General features: G+C 38.9%; 3 protein-coding genes across 6 annotated transcripts; 1 reads left to right on the top strand and 2 right to left on the bottom strand.

Moving 5' to 3' along the window:
* Window positions 1-2,451: 2,451 nt before the first annotated feature.
* On the top strand, window positions 2,452-9,695 carry agpat9l (1-acylglycerol-3-phosphate O-acyltransferase 9, like). Its single transcript, XM_079685980.1, has 14 exons — window positions 2,452-2,533; window positions 2,915-3,110; window positions 3,199-3,262; window positions 4,643-4,791; window positions 4,890-5,035; window positions 5,356-5,430; window positions 5,539-5,628; window positions 5,712-5,805; window positions 5,907-6,022; window positions 6,310-6,365; window positions 6,578-6,663; window positions 6,785-6,913; window positions 7,180-7,259; window positions 8,053-9,695. Exons 2-14 carry the CDS (start codon window positions 2,967-2,969, stop codon window positions 8,159-8,161), a joined length of 1,338 nt encoding a protein of 445 aa, XP_079542106.1. The 5' UTR covers window positions 2,452-2,533; window positions 2,915-2,966; the 3' UTR covers window positions 8,162-9,695.
* A 1,505-nt stretch (window positions 9,696-11,200) lies between these two features.
* On the bottom strand, window positions 11,201-13,316 carry myl7 (myosin, light chain 7, regulatory; the record flags this gene model as incomplete). Of its 2 annotated transcripts, XM_079688014.1 has the most annotated exons (7): window positions 11,201-11,501; window positions 11,594-11,642; window positions 11,742-11,820; window positions 11,902-12,006; window positions 12,146-12,221; window positions 12,727-12,828; window positions 12,953-13,316. In XM_079688014.1, the coding sequence occupies 7 exons, from the start codon at window positions 12,953-12,955 to the stop codon at window positions 11,397-11,399; spliced, it is 519 nt and encodes a 172-aa protein (XP_079544140.1). In that variant the 3' UTR covers window positions 11,201-11,396. The 2 variants fall into 2 exon arrangements, with proteins under 2 accessions (XP_079544140.1, XP_079544139.1); XM_079688013.1 differs by lacking the exon at window positions 12,953-13,316 and having other exon boundaries at window positions 12,727-12,852.
* A 368-nt stretch (window positions 13,317-13,684) lies between these two features.
* Window positions 13,685-20,044, bottom strand: gck (glucokinase (hexokinase 4)). Of its 3 annotated transcripts, none has more exons than XM_079686624.1 (10): window positions 19,617-20,044; window positions 18,939-19,101; window positions 18,664-18,833; window positions 18,355-18,474; window positions 18,132-18,227; window positions 17,944-18,043; window positions 17,649-17,832; window positions 15,228-15,383; window positions 14,575-14,808; window positions 13,685-14,357 (listed from the first exon to the last, which is right to left on the bottom strand). In XM_079686624.1, the coding sequence occupies exons 1-10, from the start codon at window positions 19,695-19,697 to the stop codon at window positions 14,210-14,212; spliced, it is 1,452 nt and encodes a 483-aa protein (XP_079542750.1). In that variant the 5' UTR covers window positions 19,698-20,044; the 3' UTR covers window positions 13,685-14,209. The 3 variants fall into 3 exon arrangements, with proteins under 3 accessions (XP_079542750.1, XP_079542751.1, XP_079542752.1); XM_079686625.1 differs by having other exon boundaries at window positions 18,664-18,821; XM_079686626.1 differs by having other exon boundaries at window positions 18,664-18,818; window positions 19,617-20,043.
* Between the last annotated feature and the right edge of the window lie 1,778 nt (window positions 20,045-21,822).

Below are 21,822 nucleotides of genomic sequence, written 5' to 3'. Positions count from 1 at the left end.
GTCATGTGTCGAGACTTGCACCAAATCCTGCACCAGCGGCGCATCATTAACGCGAGGCAATTTACTGCCACTTATAGTAAAGTAAGTAAATCTGGAGCAAATGGGTGCCAGGAAGGAGAAGTATAGTTTTGCCTACATTAGTGTTAGTCAAATTTTCAAGAAATATCAGTTTTGTCGAAAGTTTTCAAATTAGCCTCATAAAATTTCTAAATATCCCACATACAATTCCTCAGTCGTTTCATATGTCAAAACAATTACATATCTTATATCAGCCATGATAAGAAATACTTGTCATTCAGAATCAGAAACCAACACTTACAAACAGAAATTAAAATAAATGCTTAATATTGACATTGTTTCTTTAGTAGATGCACAGTAATTTAATTGTATACTAACGAAACTTCCATAACTTTTAGTGCTTTAGAGTCTGGGGCATGGAAGGTTGGGAAAAATATAGCAAAACCCTAAAAAAAGGATATTTCATCTGCATTTTTGCATACTATACTAAACATTAGATTATTTGGTGTGAGGTCTCTTAATTCCGTGAAGAACAAACAGTCTCAAAGTCAAACCACATGCGTTCTTATGTTTTATTTAGAATTAAGGTCAAATATTGTTGCTTCTGTAGCTTTTAAACAATGATGTCTATATTGACATGCATCAGTTTGTATCAACCATGAATTGTTTCCAGTGTGCAGGATTGTAGTGGATTCAAGGAAGCTGATGCTAAGAAGACCTTCACACTTAAATATATGCATGGCTTTACTTCCAGCTTCCATTGAGTTCCACTGTAAAAGTGAACAAACATGTCTGATGTTAGTTGTGCACTGTAGAATAGCCCATTGAATTATTATTTATTATTTCCAGGGAACATTAAAGCTCCTGTAGATCACAACATAATGTAGCTCAGAGTGAAAGGCTTTTTCTGGGGCGTATCCTCTGAAAGTTGAAACCCCTTTCAGAAAATACTGCTGCTTCAGGTGTCTAACATTTATCCCTCGAGCAAAATCATCTGTGATTAAGTGGTTACTGAGACATGACACATTCATTCCCTCATTTTTGTGGTGCATGGGAGACACAAAGGCAGACAATGCAGGGAACTCAGTAAACTGTGGAGTTTAAAGGGCATTGAAGATATATAGTTGTTAATAACAATTCCAAACAATCCCTCAGGAATATTTTTGGAGTAGAGAGGAGAGAATTTATGAGAATGAAGACCTCCCCTTAAAATAACTGAGCAAACCACTGTTCCACACAGATAATGACCATTGATCTCAGTCCACCTTACTACATCAGCAACACTAATGTGGACCCAATAAAACCGCCATGCAACAGAAGCTGTATTGTACAAACTGTTGTGTATGTTGAAGTTTTAAGATAACACATGTTAGAACTAACAAGCACAGCCTCACTGGAGCAGCACACCCTAACATTAGAGGACAAATAGTGTGTTGTTGGCTCCTGTTTTAACACTCATCTGGAATGTCTGTATCTGGTGTGAAATTACAAGCCTGGGCAATTATCAGAATTGATCAACAGAAATAACACTAAATTAATTACTGGTAATTGCAATTTCTCAATAAGTAAAAGTGATACATAGTTCTGATGAAAGGAAACACTTTCAGACATGAATTGCATTATTTAATTGCATATATTTCGGTGTATATCCCTTTATGTTACTGCAATAGACAGACCACTTTCTTCATACAAATGCATCTTTGCCAAGTATCAAAGCCTTGTTATCATTCTCACAGACATTACTCTAACTGACCCCCTGAAGTCTCCTATTACAGTAATGTGCAACAGACTGTGAAATATCTGAACCTGGAAAATAATCAGGACCTTTTGTTAGTCTTAGGTGGGAGAAAAAAGCTTTTATACAGGGAGAGAGTGTGGCTACATTCCTCATCAAGGTTTTTTCTGTGTTGTGCAGTCAAACAAGTTTGTAGCACTATACATACAGTAATATACTAGTAAGCTGAGTTTTTAAAATATGCTCTGAAATGACAAAAGAAACTGAAAATCCCTATATCACAATCCATTCAAGTTAATGCATTAGTGTAACCTAAACATGCTTTCACCGAAACAAAGTTGACCTCAGTAATGGAATTTGTATTAATTCTGCGATTCTGATATATCCAAAGTCAGGAATGAACCAACTAGCTTAGATTTGGTTTTATTTTCTTGTATTTTATTATGACATTTTGTGTTCTTGTATTTTATTATAATACACTTTATCTTTATAAAAATCTCTTTAGTACGAATGGCCTTAATACAGCAAAAATACTAACTATGATTTAAAAAAAAAAACTCAGCCAAGCACAAACTCTATAGAAACAATTTGAAAATAAAATTTGAGCTGTATTTTCCCACACTCATGAACAATGAGCCACGTGTCTGCACTTCTCCAGTTGTCCACAGGAGGCGCTGCTCTGTGAACTTTGTTCCAGTCATAAATGGGCGTGTTTACTCTTGCTGCTCAGTCCTTTGAGTTACTCCTCGGGAAGGAAGGGCATGGACTGAACTCTGACAGGTAAAATGAGCCGATGAAAGTTTTGTAAAGGCTTTTGAAAAAATGAACAACTCGGTCTTATAGGTCTTGTAGTTTAATAATAGATGGGTCCTGTCATAGTTTGGTTATTTATGGAGTTGTTTACGTTCGCAGGATTACATTACATGTGATAGTGATCGTCAGTGATCGTGTGTGCGTGTGTGCGTGTGTGCGTGTGTGTGTGTGTGTGTGTGTGTGTAACTATGAGTGTATGATGAGTGATATTAGTTTTTTGGGCATGTCATTGTGATTCTTGTTGACCTTCTTAGTGTGACATGTGATTGTATAAATGATTGATCTATCTTATTTGGATGACTATGGTGAACTTATATGACTAAAGTAAACCATTTTCCCCACATACAGGACTGCCTTCTGAGCCACAGGCTGCTCTTGTTCCTCAGGGAATCAGGTTGACATGGAGGACTTCTGGGTATTTGCCCTTTGGGCACTAAAGACTTGGCTGTGCCTCCTCGTCGGCCTCATCATGGTCCCTGCCATGTTTGGCTTCTCACTGGGCATCTCTGAGGCCTACATGAACATCCTGGTGAAAACCTTAGAGGTACTGTTGTTTTTGTGTTTCTCACAGATGTACATGCCTTAGGCTATGCAGATACCATAAATGTCTCCTGTCTGTATATCCTCTACAGTGGGCCACTCTGAACATACAGAAAGTCACAGATGAACGAACACTCAAACCATCTGCATCTAATGGTGAGTATAAAACTGCATGATCAAAATTACTTATGGTAAGGAGGACACTTCTAAAGAAGATCATTGTCATATCCTTCATTGTGAAAGATTGGACTACAGTGACTATAGTGTTGCGCTTCAGTGCTGGATTTCATAAGATACTTTACCACAAGTCTGATCATGCATGTTGCAATGATACTGCCTAGTTTAAAAGAGTAATGATTCGTCTTTGCAGCTAAGAATGATTTTGAATACGGATGCATTGTTTTAGTGATGATAGCCCTGTGATGTAAACCTTTAGGTTATTTTATTTTGACCTATAGGACTATGTCTGGCATCAAATATCTCAAACTTACACCTATCTCACAAGACTTAACTCATTGTCAGTCAATGAGCTGCACATGAGGGTATCCCTCGCTGTAACACATAAAGACGTCAGCAAAATGTGGCCTCTGCAAAGTCCAAAGTATGTCAGCGTTGCATTTAAATGTGGAATATACATATAAGAACTTTAAAGTGCTTCATAAACAGCGATAAGGCAGACATCATTCTGAAATATTGGAAACAAAGTTTGTTTCTCCGGGTTTTGGACTTTGCCTGCAGTACTATCAGCAACATGGATTAGGTAGAGGCCACTTCCTTACTGTTCTGTGAGATGTTGGTGGATAGTGTCAGATCCCGGCTCTTTGAACAGCTCTTTCGTAATATAATTTGTATTTCAGTAAGTGTAGGTTTAAGGTAGACTGTTAAACATTTAAGGTGAACTTTCTTGCAGAGTCCTGCATTAATGACTGTAATGGCTTTTACTGTATCAGTGCAGTTTATTCAATGTGGAAATTGGCAGATTCCTCTGCTGCGTTCTGCCAAATGACATATGTTGTAGTTATTAGATAAAGCATGCTGATATTTATCTTCATCTTTTATCTTTTCTCTCTGAAGTGAACATCCCAGAATGGTTTCATGCTCTGATTCAATAAGTCCATTTACATTTGATTTAAGTTTTTATATCATTGACTGAAACCATTTCATCTTCTGGCTCGATCAACACAATCTGTAAAGATATGCCTTATCTTGTGTGTGTGTGTGTGTGTGTGTGTGTGTGTGTGTGTGTGTGTGTGTGTGTGTGTGTGTGTGTGTGTGTGTGTGTGTGTGTGTGTGTGTGTGTGTGTGTGTGTGTGTGTGTGTGTGTGTGTGTGTGTGTGTGTGTGTGTGTGTGTGTGTGTGTGTGTGTGTGTGTGTGTGTGTGTGTGTGTGTGTGTGTGTGTGTGTGTGTGTGTGTGTGTGTGTGTGTGTGTGTGTGTGTGTGTGTGTGTGTGTGTGTGTGTGTGTGTGTGTGTGTGTGTGTGTGTGTGTGTGTGTGTGTGTGTGTGTGTGTGTGTGTGTGTGTGTGTGTGTGTGTAGGTCTCATCCAGAGGGAGGATGGCTCTATGGAGAAAGAGTTGGAGGAACTCAGAAGCAGTCGCCCCAAACCACCGGTGGGCGGTGACTTTGCACTTAGTGACTGTTTCTATTTCACGCGAAAAGGAATTGAGAGCATTGTCGAGGATGAGGTAACTTTATTTGCAATACCACCATTTTTTTTTCTAAATAAGTTGCCTTGTTACTGTAGTCAGATACATTTTTTTATTCCAATCAACTCCAAATATAGGTGACACAGCGGTTCACTTCAGAGGAGCTGGTGTCGTGGAATTTACTGACTCGCACCAACAACGATTTCCAGTACATCAGTCTGAAGCTGACACTGGTCTATGGCATCGGCATCTTTGTGAGATACTGCATCCTCGCCCCGCTTAGGTACACAGATGCTAAGTCCAGTCCCCTTGCTGCAAAATGAAGTTCTCAGACACGAATGTAGTGTTTTCGAACTTCGATTAAGTCAATCTGGCAAAATCATAAAAATGACATATTTTTACAGTATTTTTTTTTTTAGTTCAAAGTTTCATCAATTTTTTCCAGACATTGTCGATGCTTTCAAACCACAACAACCTGCTATCAAACAATGGTTATTGTACTCGTGCAAATACTGACAAATATTTTAGTTTCCATATTATATGTATGGGTTTTTATTTCACATGCTGAACATTTGATGAATCAACGTGTTCCACTTTCTCCAGGATAACTCTGGCTTTCATCGGCCTCTCCTGGTTGGTCATAGGAACATCTGCAGTTGGATTACTTCCAAATTGGAGGTGACTGCAAACACACAAACAATCGTTGTATTCCATATTTAGATATTTTTTTGAATGGATATGGTTCCTCCTTCCTTTGTGCTTCCCTGTGTACGTCTGTGTTTCCAGGATGAAGTTCTGGCTCAGTGAATGGGTACATGTGATGTGCTACAGGATCTGTGCTCGAGGACTTTCTGCCACCATCCGCTATCACAACAGGTAAACAAGCCTCCATCTTAACCTTTCTAACAATCAGGAATATCAATTGACTCTGACCTCATGTCTTCACCTCCCAACAACAGGGAAAACAAACCACAAAAAGGAGGAATCTGTGTGGCCAATCACACCTCTCCTATTGACATAGTGATTCTCTGCAACGATGGGTGTTATGCTATGGTGAAAAAAAAGATCTTTCATGTTGAGATTTCTATATTGGTAGGTAATCTGTCATTCTACATCAAGACATGCTGCCATAACTGTCCTAATGTGTCCATCAGGTGGGTCAGGTGCATGGAGGTTTGATAGGAGTCCTCCAGAGAGCCATGGTGAGGTCGTGTCCTCATGTCTGGTTTGAGAGGGCAGAGATGAAGGATCGCCACCTAGTGACCAAAAGGTGAGCTTACTCCTTCACTCCAACCTTTTTTCTCTGGCTTGTTACTGCATGTCTTTCCGCCTGTATTTTCTCTCCGTGGTTGCTTTGGCACCCAGAGAGGTTGGCATTTTCCTGGCAGTGAAATTATCTAGAGTTCCTGTATCTCTTCCAAGCAACAACAGGTTTTGGAAAGAGTGACTCATTCTGTTTGGAGTCCAGGGTCTCATACTACCACTACTACACACATAATATGTAGATATATTTCTAGTCAGGAGATGGTTTCCATTACCTCTTTGTGTTGTTTCCAGGTTGACAGACCATGTGAATGACAAGGAAAAGCTCCCCATATTGATATTTCCAGAGGGTAAGTTCGACCATGTGGAATGATGGAGTTACTCTATCCACAGCGGTTTCATGTTTGTCCTTGTATCATCAAAGATAAGATTCGGTAGCTCTTGATATTTTATACCAGTCTGGCCACTCAGTGGTGACTAATGATGAGCTATTTCATGTGGGTTTGGACAAAGCTTCACACAACTCTATCCCCTTTTATCTCCCAATGTCTGGCTTCCACAGGAACCTGTGTAAACAACACATCTGTCATGATGTTTAAGAAGGGAAGCTTTGAAATTGGAGCGACTATATATCCAGTGGCTATCAAGGTACTTTAATCCTGTCTCTCAATAAAGCCCCATCACTCATCCAGATATGTGTGGCCTACTGGCTCACATGCTTTAAAGTTATGCATTGCGCTTCTTTATTTGATGTTTTTACTTTTCTTAGTATGACCCAAATGTTGGAGATGCTTTCTGGAACAGTTCCAAGCATAGCATGGTCAACTACCTGCTGAGGATGATGACCAGCTGGGCCCTCGTCTGTAATGTCTGGTACCTGCCCGTAATGCATCAACAGGTGTGTATATCCCCAAGCACGTGAGCACATGCATGCAAAGAGCCACGTGTATATGTGTCACTCCACATGTTCACTCACTCACTCACTCTCACTCTCACTCTCACTCTCACTCTCACTCTCACTCTCACTCTCACTCTCTCTCACACACACACACACACACACACACACACACACACACACACACACACACACAGACACACACACACACACACACACACACACACACAGTGCAGTATGTTGAACTTGTTTTCATTTCAACATGGCAGGAGGGGGAAGACGCTGTCCAGTTTGCCAACAGAGTGAAGTCGGCCATTGCTCGACAGGGAGGACTCGTAGATTTACAGTGGTAAGATTTTAAGCTTTTTACTTCTTTTTAATTTTAACTTTTTTTACTTCTTCAGTTGATTGTTATTTCTTCATTCTAGAGTATTTAACATCTGTTTTTCTGTATATGAAGTCTATGTCAGGACTTTATCTGTGAATACAAATAGTGCTTGAACACACATCTACAACAAGAAAACATCTTGAATGGAAATATAAAAATATGTTTTTATCCTCTGACCTGTAGTGCTTTTTGTCAATCTCGATTATTTTTTATATGAGGTGTTAAAGATTTAAACAGTGGAGATGTATACTTTCTCACTATTTGTGTTAATGTAGATAGCACTCTGTTTGTGGTGTTGACTAATACATTTGAACAAATCAAGACCCACTTAGATGAATATAATCAGCATACTTTATTCTGAGCAGTATGTAGGAACTATTATTCTCTCTACCAAACTACAGCTGCCAAATGTACCACCACGCAGATGTAATTGTGCATTTACTCTATTCATATATATATATATATATATATATAGTTTGATTTGATTTGAGTGAACTGTCCCTTTTTTAAGTTATAAATTAAGCTAATAGCTTTTTTAAAATGGTTTCAAAATAAATGTGTAACATTTTTGCTTCCGCAGAGTAACATGTGCTATTTTTTTTCAAAAGTTTGTCAAATATATATTTAAAAGAAAATAGTTTTAGATTAAGTTATTTAGATTAACCATGATATTCGTTGACATGGAGCAGATGTGTTTAAATGAGAGTACCACTCTCAGCTTGTCTTGATTCCACCTGTCTGCCTCTGTCTGCAGGGATGGAGGTCTGAAGAGATCGCAGCCCAAGGTGTGGTTCAAAGAGGAGCAGCAGAAGCAGTACAGCAGCATGGTGGTGGGGGACGACAGCAGCAGCCACAGTGACTGACCCCCCCCTCCCCAGTACGCTGTAATAATCCCTGCCATGTGGAGAATATACACTGGAAACAGGCATCTCTTTCTCTCTCCTCTCGTATGTCCCCATGAGCTCGGCCTGATCCTGTCAATTACAGCAGGACAGGTACCTCAGGTAAAGAGGAGTCTCAGTGATCCACAAAGTGCAATATGGAGCTTTTATGAGGCACAGACTGTGGCTCTGATAAAGTGAGAAGCTCTTTATTTTTTACTGCTGCTGAAAAAACGTTAGCTTCTCTTGTGATTGAATGCTGAGGAAATGCTATGAATGAAATGGGTGATTATAAACAACACGCTGGTGAGAATAACTGGGTTCATGGATGTCTTCATCAGTAGACTTATTCATGAGCTGTTCAATTTTTTTTTTTTAAAGATAACTTTTAGTTTACAAGTTTGTGTGATTTATAAAATCACAAAAGAACCTGTAGGCACTGTGTGATTTTACTGTTGTATAGCATGACATGTCATACTATTTAATACAGCAGATGTGGAGAGCTAAATACAAGAGATAAATGCTTTTATGTATTTAGGTCTTACTGTAACATAATTAACACTGATATACACTTTTACCATAGATATTGTTCATTCAATTCAACACTGATACATGACACACTGATATGTTTTAGTTATGCAAAAATAAAACGTATTCTGTGGTTTTGGTAACCTTTGACCCCTCACCCCTTTTCCACAGTGCAGTAAAGGCAAAGTAGGGACACGAGACACATAGGTTTGGCACATAAATAATACATGCGTGTGGGTCAAAGATAGTTCATTAAAAGTCCACATGAGATGGAATGGCTTTAAAGGAGAACACACAGTGGAGACTTTTTGGATCTCTCTTCACTGGGTAATGTTCCTGAAGTGGTCACCTCCTCTCTGCTGCTATTTTTCTGGGAGTTCTCTTCTTTGGCTCCTGAAAAAAAGTGTTTGTTTACTCACAGTAACTTTTCTGATATTTCTATTGTTTTATCTTGTCAGCGTTCTCACCATTATTTTTCTCACTATCAGTTTCCTCAGCATCAATTTCATTATCACTGGGCTCAGGGTTTTCCTGTGTAAAAACAAATATGAGTTAATCACATGTCACAGTTAATTGTGTCTCACTGTCCCCCAAACTACTGCTACTACTACTACTGCTACTTGATAACAATACTCACATGAAACGCGTGTCTTTTGATTTTCTTTCTCTCTTTGAGTTGGTAATATCTGGAATGATCAAGAATGAAAATAGGTTTACATGCGATTGCCAAGAAACTAAGCTGATACTAATTTATTTACAATAGTGTGTTTTGGAGAACAGTGCCTTTTGACTTCCTGACTTTTTCTTTTGTCAAACAGCCAAGAGAAACAAATGGTACTGTGAAATGTTTATGAGTCTGATTAGTGCCTCACATCTGTCTTCCTCTGTGCAGTTCAAATGACAAACAGGTTGCTGTTGATTCAGACCAGCAGTTTTTAAAGTAAGATGCTTTTATCTCTTAGCAATAAAAAGCCACGTGGCAAATCTCTTCTGGTTTTATCTCAATTATTAAAATGGTTTCGACAATCAGAACGACCCCCACTTTCACAATCTGTTCTTACACGATCTTGTGTTTATTGTAGGCAATGATTTTACATTTAGACAGCTGGTCAGTTATGTTATTTTCCATGACTTATGTGTCAATATATAAGTATAACCTGATAACATTAGTCTGCCTTGGTGTCAGCTGGCTGATTTAATAGCAGCTGCAGATGCACTAACCAAATCGCAGGTTACAAATATCAGCATTCTTTGCAAAATGCTGATATTTATCTGGCATTGAAAACTAAAGAATGAATCGACAACATACCTTCAATTAAAGTGTTTTTGTTTTTATCAGCAAACGAAACATGATAAAACTCAGCTTCTGTTAACATTCTTATTGTGTTATATTTCCTGCGTTGATATCCCTATACATTGCTTTAAATGTAAAGAGCACAGACAGTGTGTACTAAAGGATCACAGCAATAGTGTCACTTATCCTTACTACATTTCAAAGGTACACCTGTTACTTCTCGGTACATGTGCAGTATTCCACCCACCGTTGCAGATAGGAGTTGCAGTCCCTGGTGGAAGGTTTATTTGTCCTCTTCTGTCCATCTTCTGTCCATGTCGTGCTAGCACCTACCCCCACATGCACCCTGCCTGCAGCTCCAGAGGCAATGGGCATCTCTGCCAGTAACAACTACAGATTTAGGAAATCCCAAAATAAACCCACAATCATTTGAAAGCAGCCCTGATGTTGCAAGTGTGCTGAAAGTAAATCTTGCCTTGCAGGATTTCACACACTCCTATTCCTCTTGTTGTTGACCGGCTGTTTGCTGTGTGAGCAGGAAAATGTGGTGGTGGAGTTTATGGAGGTGTTTGTTGTTGTATCCATGGCAACAGTGTATTCAAAGAAGGGAACAGCAGTGAGTCCTCTGAATGAATGGAAGAACTTTACCGTATTTTACTTCAGATTACTTTACCTTACTTTACTTGACTTTACTTCAAATTACTTAACATTTATTCTACCTACTTTACTTGTCTCGACTTTACCGTATTTTATTTTCCCTTCTTTACTTTACTTGACTTAACCTTACTTGACTTTATTCTACATACTTTACTTAATTACTTGATCTTTTACCAATCAAGAAAAACAGCCTTTCTCATGGTGAGCATGCTTGAATATACATAGATCTCCTTGGTCTTGAAAAGGTTTCATTTTCTTTGTCATAATGTTTTTATACCGAGGAACTCAGATTAATAATAAAAGCCTATTTTGTAAGCAGACATATTGAACTCAATTAAATTAAGTATTAAACCCTTAGATTATTAATGTCAAGTTTCATATTTCTTAATGAGTCTAGAAAAAATCAATAAAACATTTTTATAATCGAGAATATGACATTTGAGTGTGATGTTTCGCTTTTTTATTTCATGATCACAGCAATGGTAAGCCGTTTGTGTTCCTTCACTTTCCCTTACAAAAAACGAACAGTTGTAATCATCAAGAAAGATTTCAGGAACACTTTATTCTCTTGAGCATACAAAGAAATGAGAAACAAAAGGCATAACCGACAGAACTGTAGCATTTAACAGTTGAGATGAAATGAATCCGATGTCCCAACATTAATTCATCAATCATTGAAGTTTCTGATTGATAACCTTTACATATTATCAGCATGTTAAGGTAACCTGTATGACTCTCTTAAGATTCTTCCTTCTCGTCTCCGTGTGTGATGATGTAGCAGAGGGACTTGTAGTCGATGTTGCCCGTTGGGTCAATAGGAGCGAGAGCAAAGGCCTGATCAACCTAGAGGTTCATCAATGACAATTTACCAGGTGAAAAATATTATCTTACAGCATAGTCCATGTATCACTATAAAGACAAAAGAGAACACAAACCTCCTCTGCTGTGAATTTATCCGCCTGGTTCATCAGTAATCGTTTAAACCTGCAGGATAAAATGCAAAAGGAGACGATAAATTAGATAATGAAATGTTACTGATGATATGTAAAATATAATGGGAAAGCTATTTAATATTTATCTTACTCATCCTTATTAACAAAGCCTGTCCCATTCGGGTCAAAAAGCTTGAAGGCTCCCAGTATGGTGTCTTCAGGATCGGTGCCTGGAGGACAACAACGCTTCGTCAAGCATCTTCATCAAAGTAAATTAAGAGATTACTTTGAACTTCTGTAGAAGCTCTTACCGTTGAGTTTCTCTCCAAAAAGAGACAGGAACACGGTGAAGTTGATGGGACCCTTCCCCTCATTCAACATCCCCTCCAGCTCTTCATCATCAACATTAAGCTTCCCTGATACACAGGAGCCCACAGAGAAAATGAGCACGTACAGTAAATACAGTTAAATATATCAAATGCATTAAGAACAGCAGTTTGTATCAGTAGATTCTTTTTTTTTTACCAGAAAAAGAGTTAAAGATAAAGAAAATACCCAGCTGTCCATAGGTCTCCTTTAGGTCCTGTTTTTTGATAACACCATCTCTGTCTTGGTCAATGCACCCAAAAGCCTACAAGATAAAGAATGAGAAATATTGAAATTGAATACAAAATAAATACATGTTTAAGACCTTCAGATGACGAATATATGTTGAATTGCATATAAACCTTTACTGTTTCAAATTAAACTCCAATGCAACAGTTAATTTTACAATTTGTATTAAATATAATGACAAATATATATGTTTTCTTTGGAGTTGTATAGGTTTTTCTCGTAAAGGGAGCTGTTATATAAAAATAGCCATGGTAAATGTTGCGTACAGTACCCTGATGCTTTTTACCAATATTGATACATTTACTTCGCTTGCCATTGTCATATATTTTCTGACAATTTGGCCACTTCAATCATTCTTATATGGATTAAAGTTCACTGAAGTCCAGTAGCTTAGATACTCCCTTAGACACCCTTTCTCTATTTCCCTTCTCATGCATAGGTTTGAAAATAAAAAATCACAGGTTCCTACATCGTTTTTTTTAAAGGGAGCTGCTGAAGGCAGGGACATTGCAGTACTGTACCTCTTTGAACTCCTGAATCTGGGACTGCTCAAACATGGAGAAGACATTGGAGCAGGACTTCTGTGCTCCCCTCTGTCTCTTATTGGAGGCCTTCTTACTTGCCTGAAAAGATGCACACAAACACATTCAGTGTACTCACTTAAAAGTATACAAACATTTATAATATAGAATAACAACTGATCACAGACTGCAAGTATTGCTTGACTGAAAACGCTCAATGACTTACCATGTCTGAATGATCGAATGCTCCCAGCAGAGTGTGATGCTGGGGTGGGTTTTATGTAGCGCCCATCTTATCTTTTACTGTCCTATAATAGCCTGTGGTGGGCAGCACAGTCCCTTACATGGCCATCACTGCTGTCCGTATGCTTCTGAAGGTACCTGATAAGAGTTGAAGCTGCAGGATTCCTCTGAGCTTGAAAATAGAGATATGAAGTGCATGGAGGGGCGTAAGTGACCTCTGACGTCACTCAACCAATGAAGTTACTCCTCTGAGGTCAAAGCAAGCCATGTATTAACTTCAATGTATGTTTTATGTGTTTTTCTCCTTTTTTTCACACAACATTGTGTGATGATACACAGCAGATTTCCTAAGCATATAATGAGTTCCTATTATTCCAACACATTGGTAAACTGAGAGGTCTCCCAGGCAGAGACAGGGGGCAGTATATGAACTATTCTACTATTATTTCATACTTCTCTGATTTTGAAAACTGTTTAAGCAGCGGGCACCAAGTGAAATAAGTAGGGATACTACTGAAGATGTGTCTTAACTAACTTTAGACAGCATTTGCTATTCCAGTAGAAATATAAGTGATAATAAGTTACAAGATCTAGATACATAAACAACATCTGCTTTTCCATTTCAGCTGTGGTATTATATACAATATTTGGTAATTAAACTGATATTTACATACATTTAAATATAATAGTTGAGTTTATTAAAGCATTTTTATTCAAATCGAAAGCACTTTTCATCATGCACATTTGGAAACTACAAAATACTGGCTAAATATGCATATAGATCTGTATAATTTAAATATACATGACAAAGGAATATTTCATTTCTCACAAACAGAAATCACTACATAACAAAGCAATATATTTGGTTTAGTCATAGATCGTAGCAGCATTTACAAATGGATTCCCTGGGTTATACATGTCATGTACAAGTAATGTAAGGAACAGGTTCGCATGGGTGTTATACCATATCCCCAATCAAACATTAACCATTGTTGAAATGGGCCAGTCCATACCCAAATATTATCAATAGGCAGTGATACACAAATTCAGAAACATTACATGTTTACTACAATCTGGTCTAATGCTACCAAATACTATAATAAAATACAGCTTGCTTTCTTGTCGGTACATCGTCCATCTGTGGGTGCCTTGACCGAAACACATCCTTCAGAGCCTGAAAAAGGCCGGAGCTGCCATCTGTGAATGACTTGTCATCAATGTTCTCAGATCACAGTTCAGTTCACTGGGTCAGCATGCAGGCAGCCATCTTACAGGCCACTGCTGAGATAAGGGCGGCTCCACGACCGCTCCCCTCCTCCGACTGGATGAAGGTGATGTCACAGTGAGGCGTGAGGTCCCTGACAATTTGGTGGAATCTTATACGGAACCTGAGATAAAGGAAAAACTGTCAAATCTCCAACTTCTTTTCCACATCCTCTCTATTGTTTAGTCGTCCAATCAAGATTTATTTACTCCAATAAAGATTTGGAGAGTTAAATATAAGTCCACGAGCACTGCATTTTGGGTACATCTAATCAATCACCAAGTATTTTCCGGTATATAAAAAATTGGGATATTAGAAAGTCTCAAACATGGATTCCTCACCATGGGTGCAGCTTGTAGACGGATCCATCAACCCCAACTGTGATCTTCAGGGCTTCTTGGCTGCGTCGTTCCCTCATCCGGTTGATCACAGCTGCAAGCCCAGCGCCGCACATATGTGAAGAGCGAGTGGAGACGCTCTCACACACCAGACGCACAATGTCACAGTCCAGCTCTGACGGCAGAACACCCAGCGAGGACAGGATGTTGTAAATTTGCTTTCTGTCCCCAGTGTCACTGAAAAAAGGCAAAAGTTGACAATACATAAATGCTGATATCACAAATGTGTGTATTTATAGTATAAAAAAACTCCACTTATATTTTGCATTCATTTAAATGTCTAATTAGTTGTCTACAAATATTGTAGTAGCTCACAATTGAATTGTAGCTTTTTGTATTGCTTCCTTCTATTTCACATCAACACTGTCATGTGAGATGATGTCATTAGGATATAACACAACAGGCTTTACATTATTATTATTTGTTATTATATGTGTTTCTTTCCCTCTCTGATTATGATATGAATGTTTGTCTTTAATCATATCCTTTTCTAAGTCCTCTTTTGTCAAATGTCTAATAGGAAACATTCATCTATGTTTTTAAGTTGTCTTATTGGGAGGACAACAGCAGCCATGGCAGTATTTATTGATGCTCACCTCTCCATCTGTGAGACAAAGCACGTCTCAAAGCTCCCGCGTGTCTTCAGCTGCTCTGAGGCCTCACCGTTAAACAGCAGGTCTTCATTCACCAGCTTCATCAGAACAAGCCTGACCAGCTCTCCCATATACTTCCCACTGATCAGCTTCTCATATCTACCAGAGGCGAAAAACAAGAGAAGAGACAGGTAACTATAAATACATATACAGGACTGTCTCAGAAAATTAGAATATTGTGATAAAGTTCTTTATTTTCTGTAATGCAATTAAAAAAACAAAAATGTCATACATTCTGGATTCATTACAAATCAACTGAAATATTGCAAGCCTTTTATTATTTTAATATTGCTGATTATGGCATACAGCTTAAGAAAACTCAAATATCCTATCTCTAAATATTAGAATATCATGAAAAAGTATACTAGTAGGGTGTTCAACGAATCACTTGAATCGTCTAATTAACTCGAAACACCTGCAAGGGTTTCCTGAGCCTTGAAAAACACTCAGCTTGGTTCAGTAAACTAAATCACAAGTATGGGGAAGACTGCTGATCTGACTGCTGTCCAGAGGACCGTCATTGACACCCTCCATCAGGAGGGTAAGACACAAAAATAAATTTCTCAAAGAGCAAGCTGTTCACAGAGTGCAGTTTCAAAGCACATCCACAAAAAGTCTGTTGGAAGGGGGAAATGTGGCAGGAAACGCTGCACAACCAAGAGAGATGACCGCAGCCTTAACAGCATTGTGAAGAAGAGTCGCTTCCAGAATTTGGGGGAGCTTCAAAGACAGTGGACTGAAGCTGGAGTCCAGGTATCAAAAGTCACTGTTCACAGACGTGTCCGGGAAATGGGCTACAATAGCCGTATTCCCATGGTCAAGCCACTTCTGAACTCAAGACAACGGAAGAGGCGTCTGACTTGGGCTAAGGAAAAGAAGCACTGGACAGTTGCACAGTGGTCCAAAGTCCTCTTTTCAGACGAAAGCAAGTTTTGTATTTCATTTGGAAGTCAAGGCGCCAGAGTCTGGAGAAAGGCTGGAGAGGAGCAAAATCCAAGTTGCTTGATATCCAGTGTGAAGTTCCCACAGTCAGCGATGGTTTGGGGAGCCATGTCAGCTGCTGGTGTTGGTCCACTGTGTTTCATCAAGCCCAGAGTAAATGCAGCTGTGTACCAAGAGATTTTAGAGCACTACATGCTTCAGTCTGCTGAAAAGCTCTATGGAGATGAGGAATTCATTTTCCAGCATGATCTGGCACCTGCCCACAGTGCCAAAACCACCAGTAACTGGTGTACTGACCATGGCATTACTGTCCTCGATTGGCCTGCAAATTCCCCTGACCTGAACCCCATAGAGAATATGTGGGGTATTGTGAAGAAGAAGCTGAAAGACACCAGACCCAACAATGCTAATGAGCTAAAGGCCGCTATTGAAGCATCCTGGGCATCCATAACACCTCAGCAATGCCAAAGGCTGATTGCCTCCATGCCACGCCGCATTGATGCAGTAATCCGTGCAAAAGGATTCCCAACCAAGTACTGAGTGCATTAATGGACATTTTCAAATGTTTGATTGTGTTTTGCTGTTATAAATCTTTTTTTTTTACTTGGTCTGAGGAACTATTCTAATATTTAGAGATAGGATATTTGAGTTTTCTTAAGCTGTATGCCATAATCAGCAATATTAAAATAATAAAAGGCTTGCAATATTTCAGTTGATTTGTAATGAATCCAGAATGTATGACATTTTTGTTTTTTTAATTGCATTACAGAAAATAAAGAACTTTATCACAATATTCTAATTTTCTGAGACAGTCCTGTATATAGGAAGGCTGGGAACTCAAGGAGAGGATGTTGAAATTGGGGAAGGAACAGGAAGCAAGTGCACGTCACAAAACGAAATTTAAAAAAAGGGGAACGGATGAAGATGACAACGTCAGTGCTAAAAAGGCTCAATGAGGCTGGGCTCAGCAGTTGTCTGTGTTAAGGGACTGCCAGTGCAAAAGGTAAACAGCCATTAGGCCTACAGGCACTATGGCAAGCAGAGGAGAGGGGTCATTAATCTGACACCCCCGCACACTGACTGACCACTGACGTATGAGGGCTCTGGCCATTTACAGTCATCCTCAGGAAAAACAACTGGTAGCTTAGCAACCACACAGAGAGCTCAAGTGAGAGTCAGGTGAATATTGCCGCAGAAGGATGATTAATTTAGAAAAACAATAAGACAATGAGGGAGGAAGTGCTTGTCAGACTTTAAAATACAATGTCAATCTCTCAATCTGAGAAGCTTTAATGGCATATTACTTTGAGCACAAACACTTGAGTTAATAAGGTAGATGAAGTTGATAGACATGTGGAGTTGGGTCAAACGAATGACGAGGTTTAATGTATGTGACTGAATCTTTGAACTGAATGCACTCACAGCTGCCGTCCGGGGTTAATGGAGTTCTCATCCACCACTCTGTCGTACTCCAGTCTGAACTCCTCCAGCTCACCGTTGTTTCCGAATGCACCCCACTCTGTGTTCACACACATCCGGCCCTCCTCCCCTTCCACCAGCTCCACAGTCCTCATCTCCTCCATGTAACATGCGTTACAGCCAGTGCCTGGTGTCAAGAAAAGCAAAAAAACACACTTTAAATATGCTTGAGTCTACATGTCTGTGTGCATGGATACATGTTCATGAGTGCATATCAATATCACGTGTTACTATTTACCAACAATCATCCCAACTTCGCAGCTGCGATCCTCATAGTAGCAGGAAATCATGGTGGCTACTGTGTCATTCACCATGGCAACCACATCCATCTCAAAGTCCTAAATGATGACATCATATTTAGAGTCATCCAGCTGTATATGGTCTGGTTTATTAAAAAAAAGACACTTCTAATAAGCAGTAACTCACCCCTCGTCTCTTGATAGCATCTCTGAGTAAACCAACAATGTTGTTCCCTTCTGCTCCAGAAGCCTTGAAGCCTTTGGTCCAGTTAAGCAGGATACCCTGTGGAAAGAAAACATATAAATATAAATTAAGGAAATATAAGATACATAACTTTTATAGGTCTAGCACTGTTGACCGATCTTGGGATTGTTTAAAAGTATGCCCAATGTAGTGTATAACATCCTACCTTGTCAATGTCCTCATGCCTTACTGGAAAGGAAAAGGTGAAACCCAGAGGAAGCTTCTTGTGCTTTAAATGATGTCTGTCCAAAAAGTCGGACATACACTCTGCTATGTAGTCAAAAAGCTGCAGAAAGAGAGGATAATATGAGATGTGGAAAAAATGTCATTCTAACATCATTCTGTATTTACAAAAGAACAACCTTAATACATTTCTTTTTGGCAATCCTTGATTTTGAACATACAAAATTGTCAAACACAATAGCGTGAGGAAACATGAACATGAATAACACTGGAAAAGAATTGCCATGCTAACCATTTCAGCAGTGCCCGTCATGGCGTCTTCAGGAATGGAGTACATCTGGTTCTTGGTCTCCACCTTCCAGATCCTCTCTTCATCTTCACCCACCTTCACAAGCATCACGCGGAAGTTGGTCCCCCCCAGGTCGAGAGCCAGGAAATTTCCCACTTCTGCTAAAACACACACTACATCTGAACGTGCACGTAATGGCTTTACCTGCACAGGTGATAATCATGAGATAACAAAAAAGAAATATGCGATCCTCTAATGGTGAAAGAATGAGTTTCTACCTGATCCTTCAGGGGTGGAGCAGACATATGTTGGAAGCATTTTGACACTAGCCTCATCGTGTGTCTCTAAACGCAATCCTCGGTCCATCTCGCGCTGCATCCTCTTCATGACTTCTTTTAGCTCTTCCTTCTTCAAACTGAAGTCTGACAGGATCTCCTCTACCTGCAACAAGAGCAGAGAAGATTTTTCAAAAAGGCCATTCGACATTATTGGTATATATACTGTACATATATGCACTGGAAACACGCTTCTAATCCAAACTGAGAAACAGCTTTTTCAAACTACATGAGGTTTCAAAACAAGAAAGGAAAATCATAAGCGGCAACAGCAGAGAAGGAATCAGAGCACAAACAAATGAGATGAAAAGAGCGAAAAACACTACTTTACAATACAACACAAAGGAAGGAATTGCTGAGGACTCCAATGTCTGCTTCAGAATTGCCACATACAACCATGTTTTCAGTAAATACAGGACAAAGTAGCATCTGAACAACTAATACAATCAAGCTTCTCACCCAGAGTTGCTTCTGAAACAACATGGTGCAGTCTGTGTGTAAAGATTATTGTTAATTCACATAACAGTCACATGGGATAAAAGTACAAATCTCTAACAATACTAACGTTACAAATGATTGAAAGCTTTACAAAGTCTTGTCGAACAGAAAAGTGAATCTTACCAAGAGGATTTTATCAACCACAGAGCTGTAGCTACAAGGCATCTCCACCATCTGGTTGGGGTTAGAGCTGACACACGGCATCTTCCCAGGTTTAACTAAATGAGTCTCTGCAAGTGTTTCTAGGTGTGCGGTGAGTGTGTGTCCACCCTGTGTGTGTGCAGAGTCAGTGAAGTGTGAGTTGCACTGAATGAGAACCTCAGCTGATTTTATGCTCAGGTGAAGTGGGCTGGCAACACCAAATACCAACCCCTACCCAAAATCACCCCATCTGGCCACCCGGAATCAAGACGACACACACACATGCACGCGCACGCGCACGCACACACACACACACACACACACACACACACACACACACACACACACACACACACACACACACACACACACACACACACACACACACACACACACACAGCCCACCAGTGGTTTGGGGCGACTGCTTCTGAGTTCCTCTAACTCTTTCTCCGTAGAGCCATCCTCCCTCTGGATGAGACCTAACACACACACACACACACACACACACACACACACACACACACACACACACACACACACACACACACACACACACACACACACACACACACACACACACACACACACACACACACACACACACACACACACACACACACACACACACACACACACACACACACACATTCTGTACAAACAGAGTATACCACCCCCCCAAAAAGCCAAAAGTCTACATGACCTACTTTCTTCAAAGTAAGAAACAAGTTTTATAGATTGTTCAATTTTAATGCAGGCATTTGGATGAGGTTATTTAACATATGTATTCTTATATTTCATCTATGACTTGTTTTTATATGAAGCTCCATCATAACTGACAAATCACACTCAGACTTGTTCAAGGCATGCCCTTACTGACCTTAGACATAATAACATACCCAAATACAGTGTACTTTAGTAATAACAAATTGGGATTAATAAGGTATCTTATCTTATCTTATTTTATTACGAACTTCATTAATTATGAATACTTTGTCATCATGACATTTTTAAAAGTTTTACAAATGTTTATAATTATGCAAAAGAAAATATGTTTCGAGTAAGCCTACTCTGCGTTATGTTGCTTGTCTGAAATTGTAGCTTAATCCTGCTATTAATGCGAGGCCAACTTTTGAAAATTAGGCCTTTAAGTCACAGATGTTTACTCGTTCATTAGGCTAAACAAATGAAAATAAAACATAATCTCAAACTAATCACTATAATTCCTCAGTGTGAAGAATTTGCAAGATATAACCTGTGACCCAGAGCTCAACCAACAAGGATAATCACGTACATTTAAAGATGAACCCAGTGATCTGAACTTATCATTATTTTTACTTTGAGCAATATCCAATGTTGCAAGGTTGCTTAAATAAACTTAAGAGTCACGCGAACATTTGTAAAATGAGTAACATATCTAAAATTAGTAACAGCAAGGGATGAATGTCCTCTAAAACTAACAAGTGAAGGCCATGTGTGCTTATCAGCTCCAGTATAGTTTACCTAACCAAAACGTTGTTACTGTTTTTAGCTCTGACCCCTGGCTATGACAGTGACCCTCTCCCCTAGTGCCCTGTCAGTAGGAGAGATGTCACTGACACATACATTTATTTAAAAAGAATGTATTACTGCTAGTAATGTAATCTACATATTATTATTTTTTAAAGTCTCTTTGCAGAATGAAACAGATAAAAAATATATATATATTTCTCTGTAAATGTATACTTTAGTGCCTTTAAGTTAAAGAAAACATTTTTCTACATCATGGACCACAAGTATCTCCTTGTAAAGCTCATGACACTTACTGTTATATTACTGTAAGATAGATAGATAGACAGATAGACAGATAGATAGATAGATAGATAGATAGATAGATAGATAGATAGATAGATAGATAGATAGATAGATAGATAGATAGATAGATAGAGATAGACAGATAGACAGATAGACAGATAGATAGATAGATAGATAGATAGATAGATAGATAGACAGATAGAGATAGATAGATAGATAGATAGATAAATAGACAGATAGAGATAGATAGATAGATAGATAGATAGATAGATAGATAGATAGATAGATAGATAGATAGATAGATAGATAGATAGATAGATAGATAGATAGATAGATAGATAAATAGATGGGTAGATAGATATTTTATTTACCTTATCCATCGTATCACAACGAGGAT

Source organism: Notothenia rossii, assembly GCF_949606895.1.
Source record: "Notothenia rossii genome assembly, chromosome: 6".
Lineage (NCBI taxonomy): Eukaryota > Metazoa > Chordata > Actinopteri > Perciformes > Nototheniidae > Notothenia > Notothenia rossii.
This window is presented reverse-complemented; position numbering and strand designations above follow the sequence as displayed.